The sequence below is a fragment of the Haliotis asinina genome, chromosome 7 (genome assembly GCF_037392515.1).
Source record: "Haliotis asinina isolate JCU_RB_2024 chromosome 7, JCU_Hal_asi_v2, whole genome shotgun sequence".
Lineage (NCBI taxonomy): Eukaryota > Metazoa > Mollusca > Gastropoda > Lepetellida > Haliotidae > Haliotis > Haliotis asinina.
In genome coordinates this window covers 56,036,934-56,053,087 of record NC_090286.1, presented here as the reverse complement: position 1 = coordinate 56,053,087, position 16,154 = coordinate 56,036,934, and the positions used below count along the sequence as shown (strand labels likewise).

General features: G+C 40.1%; 1 protein-coding gene across 2 annotated transcripts in view; it reads right to left on the bottom strand.

Annotated features, from left to right (window-relative positions):
• Positions 1–2,673: 2,673 nt before the first annotated feature.
• The window catches only part of LOC137290318 (dystrobrevin beta-like), a 146,678-nt gene continuing 133,197 nt past the window's right edge, over positions 2,674–16,154 (bottom strand). For both annotated transcript variants that reach the window (XM_067821142.1, XM_067821140.1), the window contains exons 15-18: positions 12,475–12,522; positions 8,100–8,289; positions 7,810–7,966; positions 2,674–7,437 (exon numbers count right to left, since the gene is read on the bottom strand). In XM_067821142.1, the coding sequence (XP_067677243.1) occupies positions 7,297–7,437; positions 7,810–7,966; positions 8,100–8,289; positions 12,475–12,522 (536 nt within the window). In that variant the 3' untranslated portion in view covers positions 2,674–7,296. The remainder of the gene's footprint in view (positions 7,438–7,809; positions 7,967–8,099; positions 8,290–12,474; positions 12,523–16,154) is intronic.

The following is a 16,154-nucleotide window of genomic DNA, read 5'->3' as shown; positions in this document are numbered from 1 at the left end:
CATGTTTGTTGAGACTGCTGTTTTCCTTCATGAATCTGTCAATGGATGGTAGACCAAACCTTGTGCCAATTTGGCCATCGTATCAGTTACCAGAACAAGTATTGCTTGGACCTTGGAGACATGACCCCGAGCCTTGAAGCACCTCACATATGGATGTATTACTTGAAACCCCTGCTCAACAGGTACAGCATGGTGTGACCCCATGTAGTGGACAGAGCTTGACTCTTTCTTCATGATCTTAAACATCATGTCGTCTCACATCCCTCTCAGCAGATAAAGCTCAATCGTAGCATGAAGTCATGTGCTGTTCAAATCACTGGGATTATGTGGGATATGGGCATGTATTATTTGCACATATCAAAATGTGTGAAGTTTTAAAAAATTCTTCTTAGGAGGCACTGGATACAAGGGTTAACATTGTAAGGTGCAGCCATAAGAACTTTTATTTAGTGTTCAAGGAATTATTATGTCGCTAGTACATATGTACATCTTATCTATTTGAAATGCATATCCATTTGTGGTGAGTTTGGACAAACTTTAATGCAACTTTAAAAAGAAGCACCACAATTTTGTAAATCAGACAGTTGAATCTTCCAGTTTTTACAGTAAATAACACCTCGGTTTAATCCCATCTTGTTGGATACAAAACCACATCTGTAATGACTGGAATTGTCTTTGATTCTTGACCTTCATTATGTTATACATTATTATTATAGGATATTTATTTAGCACACATATCCATGCTTATCAATCTCAACTCCCTGGGGAGTATACAACTTTTGCTGCCCAAGTTTACTGTGGCGCTCTCATCCTAATGAGACACATAGTCACAGTACTTTGCCCAAGTTTACTGTATGTTGCTGTACCCACAACTATGTGTTTGCACGTCTCATGTGGCCACCATCTGGTCATATATAGTCTGGTTCATAATTATTGAGAATTATTCTTCTTACTTGGAGCTATCCTAACACCTCAACTGATTCACTGATACTTAAAACTAAGTAATGGTATAAGGGAGGTAACTCATCTTGGCCTACTGAGTATAGTACAATTAGAGTTACCTCCCCTGAATTTGTAGCAGACATCATTTTCCTCAGCACTGTCAACAATGTCTGCTGAAGATAAAAGAAGGTTGATTTTTTAGTTGTGTAATCAAGGAATTGATGTAAATACATTGGCAGAGAGAACAGGAACTCCTCTTTCTACTGTGTATAGGATTAGGAAGAATTTTAAAGAAGGAAAGGATTTTGGGCACCAGAAAGGAGCAGGGAGACCCAGAAAATTGGACTTCTCAGATCTCGTCCGGCTGGGAATTTTAGCGTCTTAGAAGCAAAGGGCAAGCATCTCCAACATCAGGTATGAAATGATAGAAAGGGGATCAACAGTTGTATCAAAATCTACAGTTTGAAGAAATTTGATTGATCTTGGATGGGAGAAAAAGACTGGAATTCCTTCTCCTCTCATGAAACAAGAACATAAAGACAGGCGTGTTGAGTGGTGTTTGGCACATGAAAACTTTGATTGGGAAAATGTGATTTTTACTGATGAAAGCTCAATATGGGTATATCCCAATAATGTGAAAATATGGACAAAGTTTGCGTCAGCACCGTTGTATCGACGACCTAAATACAGCCCAAAGTTTCATGTATGGGGAGGGATATCCTTATTAGGAACGACCCCGCTGTGTGTGTTTGAGGGAAATCTGACAAGTCAACGCTACACTAACATATTAGATAATTTTCTCCTTCCAAGTGCACATGTGTTTTATGGAAATGACTAGATTTTGCAGCAAGATAATGATCCTAAACACACCGCAAAACATGCCAAGCAGTGGTTTCAGGAGAAAAATGTGACTGCATTACCATTTCCTGCATATAGTCCTGACTTAAATCCCATTGAGAACATTTTGGGGATGATGAAGGAATGTGTGAATCAAAAGGGGTTGACAAAAATTGAAGAGAGAAGTGGTCCGATACTGGGACAGCATAACTCACGAGACACTAACCTCTCTGATAGGAAGTATGCCTACCCGTCTTAGACTGTGCCGTGAAGCTCAAGGAGACTTGATAAATATTAAATTGTTACCTACACAACATGAAAAGGTCAGTTCACTTTCACAATACATTCAATTTTATCTGATTTGTTCTCGTTTAATAATATGAAATGCTTTAGCTATTCTCAATAATTTTGAACCATACTGTACCAATGGATTCATGGGTTCTTTTAAGTGCATACAGGGTTGTGCACTGTGCAGGAGGGGTTGTGAGAACACTGAAAGAGTCTGCACACAAAGTTGACTTGAAGGTTTTTACACCCAGTCACAGGTGGGCTCGATCCCAACACCTCAACGTCGCTGGATCGCTAGTCTGGCACTTTAGCCAGTTCGCCTACCGCATCCCCATGACAGTTTGAACCAAGTAATGATGACAAAATCACTCCCACAGATTTCATGAATTTAATTTCTGTTCACTATATTGGAGCTACAACTGAAGGCACAAAGACAGGTCTTGAAACACAGTACCTACACTCATTCTGTGTGTGACCAGAGAATACATCTACCATCACAATTTTGTCACCACTGCCACTGGGTGATGATGGTACTTGAAAATTCACAGATCTCACTTAGCATGCTGAACTCAAAATTTTTAAATTGAAAAAATAACAAAGCACATCTTCATGTTAGAATGCATTTATAGTAAATGAAAATGATAAATCAAATTGGTACACATAAGAGATCAAAATGCACATTCTTCCAAGATATCGATGTGTTCACAGTTCAGACAGATCTAGAGAGTCAAACAAGGGAAGTACTTTCTACATTACCCTCTTGTAACAAAATAATCGTGCAGTTGTTGGCACAGATGGCCCAAATTAATCTCTTGAATTTATATATAAAATTAATTACAATAGTTGTACACCTTCATCAGATCTTCGGGTATGAGTTAGCTTACTTTCGATCAGTATCTTTATCATATCACAGTGGTTCAGGCAGACCCTTGTCTACTGTGAAACCCTCAGCTTGGGTATCATGCTTACAGACATGGATTGTTATCAGGAAATCTGGGATTCAAACCCTTGATCATCAGATCCTGACACAACTAAGGTAGGTGACTCTGATACCTTAAACTACTGTGCCATCTGTTCATCCAACAGAATGTAAATTGACTTTTATCTCTGCAGCGAACCATGATCTTGGTTCAGACGTATCCAGAGTTACACCAGAGAATAGTGGACTGGTACGCAATGTCCAAGATGTGTCCCTTACAAACCAGATTACAAACAATTGATTTGGGTTTTTTTCAAAAGAAAATCAAAATAAAACACAGAAATGATCCTTATGGACATATTCTCCTCACACAAAAAAGAGATGACCACCAAATTCCTTCACACCGCTATTGTTAATCTGGCTTAGCATTACATGAAATATGGAAATATTTGATGATTGTAAACTTTTTGGTCTTAATATATTTGATGGACACTTTAGAAAGATGACAATAAGATGAGAACAGAGAACCTATTTTTGAACAACAATGGCAGAAAAAAGAATCGGCCAGAAAAGCTCTTGTCAGAATATTCAAACAACCATCACAGTGATCATCTTGCGTGAGAGTTCCTGAACGTACACAATGGCAGAATGATAATTGGTAATGAGGTGAGATAATGAGGTTTGCTAATGTCTAGATATGCACTACCCAGAGCAGCTTATTTGCTTTCTATTGTGACAGGAGTGCAGAAGTCAACACACCACCGCACCAGACCACAAGGAATTGTTACACACGATCACATTCACACTCAACTGACAGACATTTCCAAAACTCCCTGGCCCTGTCTTGAGGAACCCTTTCTTTGAAGGATCTATCAATGTTTACATACACTCTGCTCAAAAATACTACGGTTGCATATAGGGCATGTTGATCATAACCATACAGAATTGGCTTTGGACATAACAGAATTGTGTTTTCTTTATATTTTGAATCAAATTGATATATTTATAGAAGCCATTTGGAAGCCATGGAAACAGTTGTAACTGATTTATCCTCCCAAATATCTTTTCTAGATGGTTACAGCCTACATAGTTGTTTTGTGGAAGGAATTGACAATTTTTCCACAGATCAGGTCATAAAGGTTTTATGTGTTGGTCTTGAGTTTACTGCAGGATCAGGTATACCTTTGGCCAAAGTAACGAGGTCAACAGTTTTGAAATAATTTCTGTTTGTCAGTTGAGAGATATGTTCCGGACAGATCTGCCATCTAATATTTACACTGTACACAAGGTCATGTACAAATCACAGCATGAAAGACATTTCTTACAAAACATCAGGAATCACCTCAGACTGTATGAACACAACACATGGATACGACCTCGAAAAAAACTCGAGATCACAAATACTTTGTCACAAGCATATATAGTACTCAGAACAGTTACAGGTACACTGGTTCTGCTGGTCACACAGGATCACAGGAAACTATCAACAGCCACTCAAAGATTTGCCATTTTCCCTGATGGTCCAGGGTGTTTGATCAGAGTAATATCTGATATTAATGTTCGATAGATAACCACTTGTTCACTTATTGATTTCTGTACTGGTTGACCTCAGCAGCCATCTGCACACTGCACAACAATATCACAAGTTTAAGATTGGTACAGCACATTACATATTTTACTCTTCCTGTACCCTCATGATGCTGTAGCAGGCTTTTATAGTTGCCTGTGTTAAAAGGCATGGCACCCTAATGTGTCACAATACTTGATTATGCATTTCAACATTTTCCACACACCTCTGACAGTCCTGCTGAATATCTGACCCTGTATGACCAGCAAATGACCTTGACCTCAGCACCCATCATAGCAGCCTTGAACAACTGTGACCATGGACATGATTTGCTGTGTCAGTTATTTCTTTACCATTCCAACAAAAATTATTTCTTTTTATCATAAAATCAAATAAAATACATCATGGCACCAACCGATAAAACAACATTGTAAAATGTTAAAGCGGGTAACCGGGAAAAATAAAAAAATTGTCTCCAAATCTCCTGAGGATGATAACTAATGATGGAATCAAGAAATGCGTAAAGACTACTACAACCGATGTTTGGTTAAAAAAATCACAATACTGTTCTGCATTATGGCAATCGACAGAGACTATACTCCAAAAAAAAATAAAAGGACATCAAATTCTTTTACCTTACTTTAGTTAATCTGTCAAGATATTAACCATAATCATTTGAAAGAATTCTGTGTTTTTTAATTTCTCTTGAGTAGTATATATTTCAAAAGTCACTGAAAGAAATTCCACAAAGGGAACAATTTGAAGTGCTACTTGTGCTGGATGTGAAGGTTACAAAATTTACAAAATGTCACAACAAAGATAAGAAATATAAACCCATGTTTTTACTGGAAGAACAACAATAAAAAAGAAAATCTGAAGAATCTGAAAACATGACAGCTCATGTAGTATTGCTTTCGTCAGGTAATTATTTTAAGACTATACATAGAGGGAACAAGTTTATACAAGTATTTACACAAACAACATTTGAAACAAAATAATCTCTCAGCTTATCCAACAGAATGTACAGGGATGATAGAAACATATCCTGCATAAAGTGGTGAGGAATCCTGATGGACACAGGTCTGGTACCACCCGAATTTCAGTATGCTTTAAGTCAAACACATGCTGCTGATCATGAAGATGAAGTTCAATAGCAGATGTAGATCTATACTCGAGGAAGTGCTCTAGGTAAGTATCAGACGTCAATCTACACTCCAGAAGTGCTCTAGCATAGTAGCAGACATCAATCTATACAACAGGAACGGCTCCAGGTTAGAAGCAGACCTCAATCTATTCACCAGGAATTGACCTAGATCAGTAGCAGACGTTGACCTATACACCAGGAACTGACCTAGCTTAGTAGCAGACATCAATCTATACACCAGGAATTGTTCTCAGCAGCAGACATCAATCTACACACCATAAACCGCTCTGGTTTTGTAGCAGACATTGACCTATGCCCCAGGAAACTGATCTAGCTTAGTAGCACATGTCAACCAATACACAAGCTACTGACCTAGTGAAGTTTCAGATGTCACCCTGTACAACAGAAACTGCTTTAGCTGATGTTAACACACAGGTTCTTTGTTATGACCATTTTCAAAGGTATGAACAGTTTGCACTTGATGTATGGACAAACACACGTCAGTTTGCTGCAGAAGTTGTTATCATAAACAAGAACACACAGATCAATCTGACATTAAAACAAAAGTCTTCAAACCTTTTGATTCTTGAAATTGTCCTAACAGTAAAATAATCAGTTTCCATGGTGCTCATGCATGTCAGGAGTTTCAGACATAGCAAGAAATTATTTTGTCCCGAACGAGAAATAACACCCAAAAAAATATTTGCACAAAAATTCTGCATACTGCAGTACCATTTAGATATTGCAACTTGTTGCAACTTAATTGCAATTTATGGCATCATATTTGACACTTATGTGTGCACACTGAGCTCACCGCCAGCACCACACATTATATGCTAAAGCAGTGACAGTCCAAACTGGCAATACTTCCTCAAAACTTTGTTTTTTGGATACATGAAGACTTGCACTCAGTAATTTTCATTCCAAGTCATGATGGACACCTCTAGACAGGTCCTCCAAGTGGCATTGCATTGTTTGCATTCGCTAACATATCTATATGATGAAAAATACTATTTCCATTTACTCTTGCTGTGATGTATAGGGCAGATACAACAGACAATATCATAACACAATAACTCAGTCTGACTCACATCATTATTCCTCATCTCAATCTGACGCACATCAATATTTTCTCTCAATACACCAGAGGTCGTCAAGTGCACCTCTACATGACAGTAAGCTATCTTACACAAATTCTGGAAAACAGAAATCATCACATTCTCCTGGCCTTCAGCTGCCAGTTTGTCCTGTAACCATGGCAACACAACACCATGTGCTCCTTGCCTAATACAAAATGGCTGCCAATATACTTCTTGGTTTAATACATGTTGAATACCAAGCGCAGTGTGATACTACTGTTATCACCTACACAATGTTCATTATCACCCAAGCGGGATATACATTTCTATATCACTTGTGGATCAGACTTGGGAGACCTTGATTAGTTCCGTGGCGTATATACACAATCGGCAAACATCTCCTGATACATGGCTGCGTGTATACATGTCATCATGATCATACATTCACCAGATGTCATATAATCATTCTATATAACGCGGGGTATATATATACACTGGCTTCTTCCAGCCTGTAGATGGATCATCGGTTCACCCATCTGCGAGTGGACTCCTCCCAGTCTGTGTTGCCCCCTTCTTCATCGTCTGTGCGGATGTAGGACTCCTCATCTGTCTGCAGGTAGCTTTCCTCATCAGTCGTGTATCGACTGCTCGTCATCAGCTCCTGATGGGACAAAGAAAACAATTTACAGTTTCTAGCATCGAGCAGAGAGAATATACCATTAGAACTAATCTAGCTATATCAGTACTTCAGCTTTTGCATCTGGAACAATGACTTGACTTGGTGAATCAATGACGGAAAGCACGACCAGAATTCAAAGTCAATAAGTGATACAATATTTATCAAACCACTCCTTCAAAACACAATTTTTATTTTCAAAACCCTTGTCCTATTAGTGTTCATAAAATTCCAGCACATGAGTGAATGATTTAATTTCGCTGACAAATTTCTTTCAAACATTTGGGAAATGATTATCAAGGACACATAGATCACAGCCCACTGGATGATAGTCATACAGGTCAGGAAAGCCCTTACCCCAGGGTGATTGTCATAAAGCTCAGCATTTTCAGTCGTCTCCACCCCTTTCCCGCTACGGTCATCATCAGTGCGGACAAATGACTCGCCATCATCTGTGTTCAGGGCACTGTCATCATCTGTCCTCACATACGACTGATCATCATCTGGAATGTAGCTGAAATCACAACACAATAAATATTACTGATACACATGTCACATGGCAACAATTTAGACTTGTTTTTACAGGCTGACATCAGCTGGCAGGAATATGGCCTATTGTTAAACGAACAAAAGCAGCGTCCACTCACGGATCTTGTTCGTTATCACTTGTGGTCTGACTGCTGTTCTCGCTCCGCTGTCGTCGAGCCCGCAGTTGGGCAAGGAACTCGGACTCTTGCTTCAACCGCCAGCGTATATCATCCCGCCAAGACTCAATGTCATCAGTCCCCGTAGACCGAACCATGGAATCATTCTCATAGTTGTCAGAAGAAGAATGCCCTGCAAACAAACACTTCCTTAAAAAATTGTGAAAGCATAAACTACATGAAATGAATATTAAACCTGTAAAAAGAAACTATATGATTTAAGCAAGTGAGTTTGAATTAAGACTGTTTTGAGGAGCCAATCACCAGCTACAGTCTTCCACATACAGGAAGAAAGTCAGCTGTGAGTGAGTGAGTGAGTGAGTGAGTGAGTGAGTGAGTGAGTGAGTGAGTGAGTGAGTGAGTGGAACACTGCTCTGAATGTCAGTTGGATAGTGGGATAGTCATTAAAGCTTTCACACTCATCACACTGAAGCCCTAGGTTCGATTCATCAGATGGGAACAGAGTGTTAAGCCCATCTCTGGGGTCCCTGCTGTGACATTGCTGAAAGCAGCGTAAACCAGACTCATACTGACTCATCATATCACTTACATCATGGAGTGACAAACTACCTTGGGGAGTAAGCAGGGACTAACACAAGTCTACATTGTTAACGACTCTGACTACCAGCATCCTGATGGGACTTACTGTCTAAAATCACTGACAAAACAGCATCCTGATGGGACTTACTGTCTAAAATCACTGACAAAACAGCATCCTGATGGGACTTACTGTCTAAAATCACTGACAAAAACATCATAAATGAATAGTAAATATTTATCATAAAACCAAAACCAAAAATGTCAATTGTATTCCCAATAACAAGCTAAAATGTGACACTGATCATCCAACATCTTGAATATGACTAGATCCAAACTATTTGCAAACCTCAAATTACAGCACTGAATCAATAGCAGAAACAGCTGCCCACATGGTTCCATACAGACTGACAATCTGCACTGGCATACAGACACTTCACTGATTTAACCTGACAGCTTGTCCTGTATCCAGGTGTTGTTTTTACTCAACCGGCTAAGATAATGATCACAAACAAAAATAATGACTACTAACCAATGGGCCAAAAATGAATGACCAATGACTAGTGAGCAGTGTGTGAAATAGTTTCAAAGTTTGCCAGCTAGTCACGCTAGTGTTTGAAAGTTTCTTGTCCACAACATAATTCACTGGTCCGAAGTTTGAATGTTGAGATGGGTTTCATCATTTAGCTGCTATTATGGTGAACATTTTTATCAGGCCATAATCCATCATGACTTGAAAGTGTGTAATAACTGAAATAGTTGACAGTGACAATTAAACAGTCTGTCAAGATACAGAAAACACATGACATCACACAACCACAGACTCACTCCACAATCTTGTGCCCAGACATTGCCCTCATTCATCATGATTAATTCTGCTAGTTTAATCCCTTGTTTTGTCAGTGACTTCTAAAATCCAGATTTAACATGGCAGCTGAAAGCCATTTCCCTGCAACTAATCTGCATTCTCACAAACCCATCTTAGACTCTAATTTTACATGTGTTTATGCTTTCGCTCAGCTGTACAAAAAAGACGGAATGACCCTTTCAGTTGTATCAGCACACATCATCAGCAATGGGTTAACTTATCCTCGACTGCCACTGGTGCAGTTCACACAGTGAGAGAGTGAGTGAGTTTGGTTTAACGCTTATGTTCCAGTTATATCCCAGTGTCAGCAAGATGTTGGAGCAAAGTCTAAAGAAGTACATGTGTCAGACATTTACATCTTTGGAAAACCATAAACACAGGTTTGGTGCAGACAAACCTAGAAACACATTGGATCTGAACCAGGATTTGAACCCTCAATGATAAGTCTCACGCATACTAAAGGGAAACAAGTTGGCACTTGACACTGTGCCAGTTTATACAGTTCTGCCCCTTGTGCATCCTAAATTACTCTGTAGACATGCAAAATCAAAACAGCCTTGTAACTGTCTTAAACGGCATCTTACAAACTTGTGATGCAGAAACTGGCAGAGAAACAAACATCTAAGTGCAGTCTAGTGCATTGAACTGGTTTTCCTCTCTGGCATCCCTTCTGTAAGGCCACGGCAGAAATATCCCATGTTTATCCACCCCTGTCATTATTGATAGTAAATACAAATATTAATGATGGCATGAAACCACACAGCAGTACATTGACTAGTGATACATTACTGCTATTTTTGCTCAATTTTGCCCCCAAATCCGTGTGTCTCTCTTGATGCTGCCACCAAATCCCATCTCGGCCTAAAGCTTGGTTTGTGTGATTATCACACTAAGTAGTTTCTGTGTAAATAGCCCAGATAAATAACAACGCTTGTCAATTCCCATTCCGTCTAATGAGCAAACAGCTCCGTACATGATGGTTTTCACATTTAACAGCCATCCATGCTGGTCTTGCCCACTTTGTTCACCAATCATCGACAATTGCCGTAATTTCTACCCATGTTGCCATACAAAATCATACTTTCATCAAGCAGATCATAGCACATGATTGAAGGTAAACACTACGACTATTTTGTACATTTGTTGCTCCAATTGCTACAACTCAGACGTCAATGAAACAAGGAAATGAAATGTCTGTGAGATAGAAATAGATCATGTAACTGAAAATTAGGGATTTCTTTAAGGCCTGATAGTCTAAGTAGTCTTCCACTTCTTCTGTACAGACTGGCCTCAGTGGCATCAGTCATCATATAGATGTAAAACTGTAGAACACAGGCTCTCACACCTCTGCATGTTGGTTGACTTTGAAGAATACTGAATCACTGCACTAGGATTACTGGTATTAATGCTGGGTTGTTACAGTGAGTGAGTGGGTTTGGTTTTAAACAACTTTTAGCAATATTCCAGCAATATCATGGTGAGAGACACCAGAAATGGGCTTCACACAATGTACACATATGGGAAATCACACCTAGATCTTTGTCATGACGAGTTAACATTTTATACACTGGGCTACCCTACCACCCCTGACTGTTACAGGATCTGGATCCCTGTAAGTCAGTGTTGAAACAATGCAGTAGTACAAGGAACAAGCATGGCCTTATGGAAGACTGTCAAAGTACAATTAATGGTGGTTGCATGTGTTGAAGTACAGCGTACAGTTGTTGCTCAGTTTCGCAACACTGTTGTCTACCATGACAGGGCCAAGCTGTTGTGCTTGGAAGATCACAGAATTATTAGACATATACAGGTATGGCTGCCAACAAACCAGGGAAGTATTGCTTGATATGTCCTTACATTTTCTCACAAAGTTATTGCACTGCTATCAGAAGAAGTGACAGCTTCTCCAGTAACTTGATGATTTGCATTTATTGTTTGATTCATCTGGTGAGTGCAAATATCCTCATCATTCAGTGTCTGGCCCTTCAGTGAAACCTGGGCAGAACATCAAACACAGGCATTCTTGTGTATGTCTGAATGAACATTGATGACATCAGTCAGTGATAATTGAGGTTTTCATACAGGAATATGTTTCAGATTGATCGTATTAACGTAACCTTTAACTTAATTGATATTGATTTGTGATGATTATCAAAATTATCTTTCATAATGATTAATTGATAAACTATGATTGCCATCTGTAAAACATAAGTTAACAGAAATCAGTTAATAACTGTATATATAGAAAAAAATGTGGGGATTCAAACCAGTGTATTTTATGTGACAAGCATACGCTTTAACCATTAGGCTATCCCACCGCCCCAAGAGCTGAATCATTTTAAAAAAAAACACTGTTGAGTCGAGTCTTGCCGTAAAAGCTGCTATACCTGCATATACTGCTTATTGTTATTACCTTGTGTGTGGTTTCTCACTCACACTCACACTCACACTCACACTCACACTCACTCACACTCACACTCACACAAACACGCATGCACGCACGTGAACACGTGCATAACAAACTGATTTATCATTGTACAACTTAAACATAACGCACATCTACCCCTAAGACATTTAGTAGGTATTTTCCAGTTATTACACACAGAAAAAAACTACAAAGTGTCCCAATAGTCTAGGTTTTACAAACCTATAGCTCTACTTTACATCACATGTTTAACATTGAATAACATTATTCCAGTCTTATAACTTCAAATAATCATGTCTGGACCAACCAACCACTGATCCAAGCACATCAGCGCACAGTAAGGTGATACCGACATGCAATCAACCAAGTCACAGAACACCATCCATGAAGTCAAATTTTGACAATTACACGCTATTCCTGTTAAAACAACTTGTTCTGTCATGGTAAACAATGCCTGAATTTATTGCTGACTGTGGCACAAAACTCACCTAAACTTTTCCCATTTAAGTCATCTTCTTCCTCACTGCCGCTGTTTTCTGAAAGGAAAGACCAGACAAATAACACCTTGATATTTGTAAAGTGATCAAGCTCCATCTGCGACCCAGTGGCCAGAACCCATCTGTCAGGAATAACAGGATAACTCATCATCAAACAACGTGGCAGGACTTTACCACAGAGACTCTTCAGTGGAGTCTCTTCAGTTCTCTCATCGATCTGCTGTATAATCAGCAAACTTTCACTGCTGTATCTATTCTCAACACACGTCACTTTCATATCAACTTTCATGGCCAACATATTTGTCAAAATTAAGTGAACAGTGTGTGGGAAATGTCATTTTTTACTGTACAGATTTCCCAATTTGCACCATTTCCATAGCAATATCTCAAATATTTATGGCAGAGATATTTAACTAATTCTCCCGAGACTGAGGCTGTTAGACAGAACTATATGTTGTGGTTGTGACCATCAGAGACATTAAAACATCACTGTTATACCTGCCTGTTAAACTAAACCTAGTGGCAGACTGATGCCAGCCTGAATATTGACAAACTCTTCCAATTACTGTTAAGTTAAATACTTGGCCCGCTTTAGTCTGAGAAAGAGACAGGCTATTTTAAACTTAACATTTCTTACATATCAGCGAGTACAATCAATATGGTGAACTGCATCATTTAAGCTCTAAAATGGCACTAAAAATACTTGTCACAGTCCTGAAGAAATGCATTATGATACATTCCTATTCAGGAATCATAACATATTTTGTGGATCATTCAGTCTACTACACCTGTACCATTAGTGGATCATGCAGTCGGGTACACCTGTACCATCAGAGGATCATTCAGTCTACTACACCTGTACCATCAGTGCATCATTCAGTCTACTACACCTGTACCATCAGTGGATCATGAAGTCGGGTACACCTGTACCATCAGAGGATCATTCAGTCTACTACAACTGTACCATCAGTGGATCATGCAGTCACCTACACCTGTACCATCAGTGGATCATTCAGTGTACTACACCTGTACCATTATTGGATCATGAAGTCGGGTACACCTGTACCATCAGTGCATCATGCAGCCACCTACACCTGTACCATCAGAGAATCATTCAGTCTACTACACCTGTACCATCAGTGCATCATGCAGCCACCTACACCTGTACCATCAGAGGATCATTCAGTCTACTACACCTGTACCATTAGTGGTTCATGTAGTCTACTACACCTGTACCATTATTGGATCATGCAGTCACCTACACCTGTACCATCAGTGGTTCATGTAGTCTACTACAACTGTACCATCAGTGCATCATGCAGCCACCTACACCTGTACCATCAGTGGATCATTCAGTCTACTACACCTGTACCATTATTGGATCATGAAGTCGGGTACACCTGTACCATCAGTGCATCATGCAGCCACCTACACCTGTACCATCAGAGAATCATTCAGTCTACTACACCTGTACCATCAGTGCATCATGCAGCCACCTACACCTGTACCATCAGAGGATCATTCAGTCTACTACACCTGTACCATCAGTGGATCATGCAGTCACCTACACCTGTACCATCAGTGGTTCATGTAGTCTACTACACCTGTACCATCAGTGCATCATGCAGCCACCTACACCTGTACCATCAGTGGTTCATGTAGTCTACTACAACTGTACCATCAGTGGATCATGCAGCCACCTACACCTGTACCATCAGTGGTTCATGTAGTCTACTACAACTGTACCATCAGTGGATCATGCAGCCACCTACACCTGTACCATCAGTGGTTCATGTAGTCTACTACAACTGTACCATCAGTGCATCATGCAGCCACCTACACCTGTACCATCAGTGGTTCATGTAGTCTACTACAACTGTACCATCAGTGCATCATGCAGCCACCTACACCTGTACCATCAGTGGATCATTCAGTCTACTACACCTTTACCATTATTGGATCATGAAGTCGGGTACACCTGTACCATCAGTGCATCATGCAGCCACCTACACCTGTACCATCAGAGAATCATTCAGTCTACTACACCTGTACCATCAGTGCATCATGCAGCCACCTACACCTGTACCATCAGTGGTTCATGTAGTCTACTACAACTGTACCATCAGTGCATCATGCAGCCACCTACACCTGTACCATCAGTGGTTCATGTAGTCTACTACAACTGTACCATCAGTGGATCATGTAGTCTACTACAACTGTACCATCAGTGGATCACATACTCAACTACACCCTGGTTGATACCATCAGTGCATCATGCAGCCACCTACACCTGTACCATCAGTGGTTCATGTAGTCTACTACAACTGTACCATCAGTGCATCATGCAGCCACCTACACCTGTACCATCAGTGGTTCATGTAGTCTACTACAACTGTACCATCAGTGGATCATGTAGTCTACTACAACTGTACCATCAGTGGATCACATACTCAACTACACCCTGGTTGATACCATCAGTGCATCATGCAGCCACCTACACCTGTACCATCAGTGGTTCATGTAGTCTACTACAACTGTACCATCAGTGCATCATGCAGCCACCTACACCTGTACCATCAGTGGTTCATGTAGTCTACTACAACTGTACCATCAGTGGTCCATGTAGTCTACTACAACTGTACCATCACTGGATCACATACTCAACTACACCCTGGTTGATACCATCAGTGGATCATGCAGCCACCTACACCTGTACCATCAGTGGTTCATGTAGTCTACTACAACTGTACCAATAGTGGATCATGCAGCCACCTACACCTGTACCATCAGTGGTTCATGTAGTCTACTACAACTGTACCATCAGTGGATCATGTAGTCTACTACAACTGTACCATCAGTGGTTCATGTAGTCTACTACAACTGTACCATCAGTGGTTCATGCAGCCACCTACACTTGTAGCATCAGTGGACTATGCTGTCACCTGCACCTGTACCATCAGTGGATGATGTAGTCTCCTACACCTGTTCCATCAGTGGATCAGGTAGTCAGGTACACCTGTACCATCAGTGGACCATGTAGTCTACTACAACTGTACCATCACTGGATCACATACTCAACTACACCCTGGTCGATACCATCAGTGGATCATGCAGCAACTTACACCTGTATCATCAGTGGATGTTGTAGTCAGGTACACCTGTACCATCAGTGGACCATATCATCAACACCTGGGATACATGGCATGACTGATGCTACCAAGGTTCAGCACACAATAGTGAGCAGCACTAGAAGTATCCTCAAGGCAGGTCTATTTAGTCTCAGTAGGGGAGATGTCAATATGGACATCTGAATGGTGGAACAGCCTGCCAGTGCTATTTTAAGGGCAGGGAGGCATGACGGCAATGTGGGCAGTTTAATGTAACACTGTGTCAAAGAGCCGTGAGCCATCATTAAACATCACAGAAATACATTGTGTCATGTAGTGCAGACATGAGACTGTGATATGTGATTATGGCCATGATCCTACAGCTAAAACGTCAAACAAGTACGCCAAATGTTCAGAGACCACACAAGGCCAAAACAACTTGCTAATTGATCTGTTTACATGTTTACGTTATACTTTTTTTAGTTTAAGAGCTGGCAGACAGTTGGTTAAAAAGGTGATTCAGTGAGTGAGCGAAATTAGTCTTATGCCACACTCAGCAATATT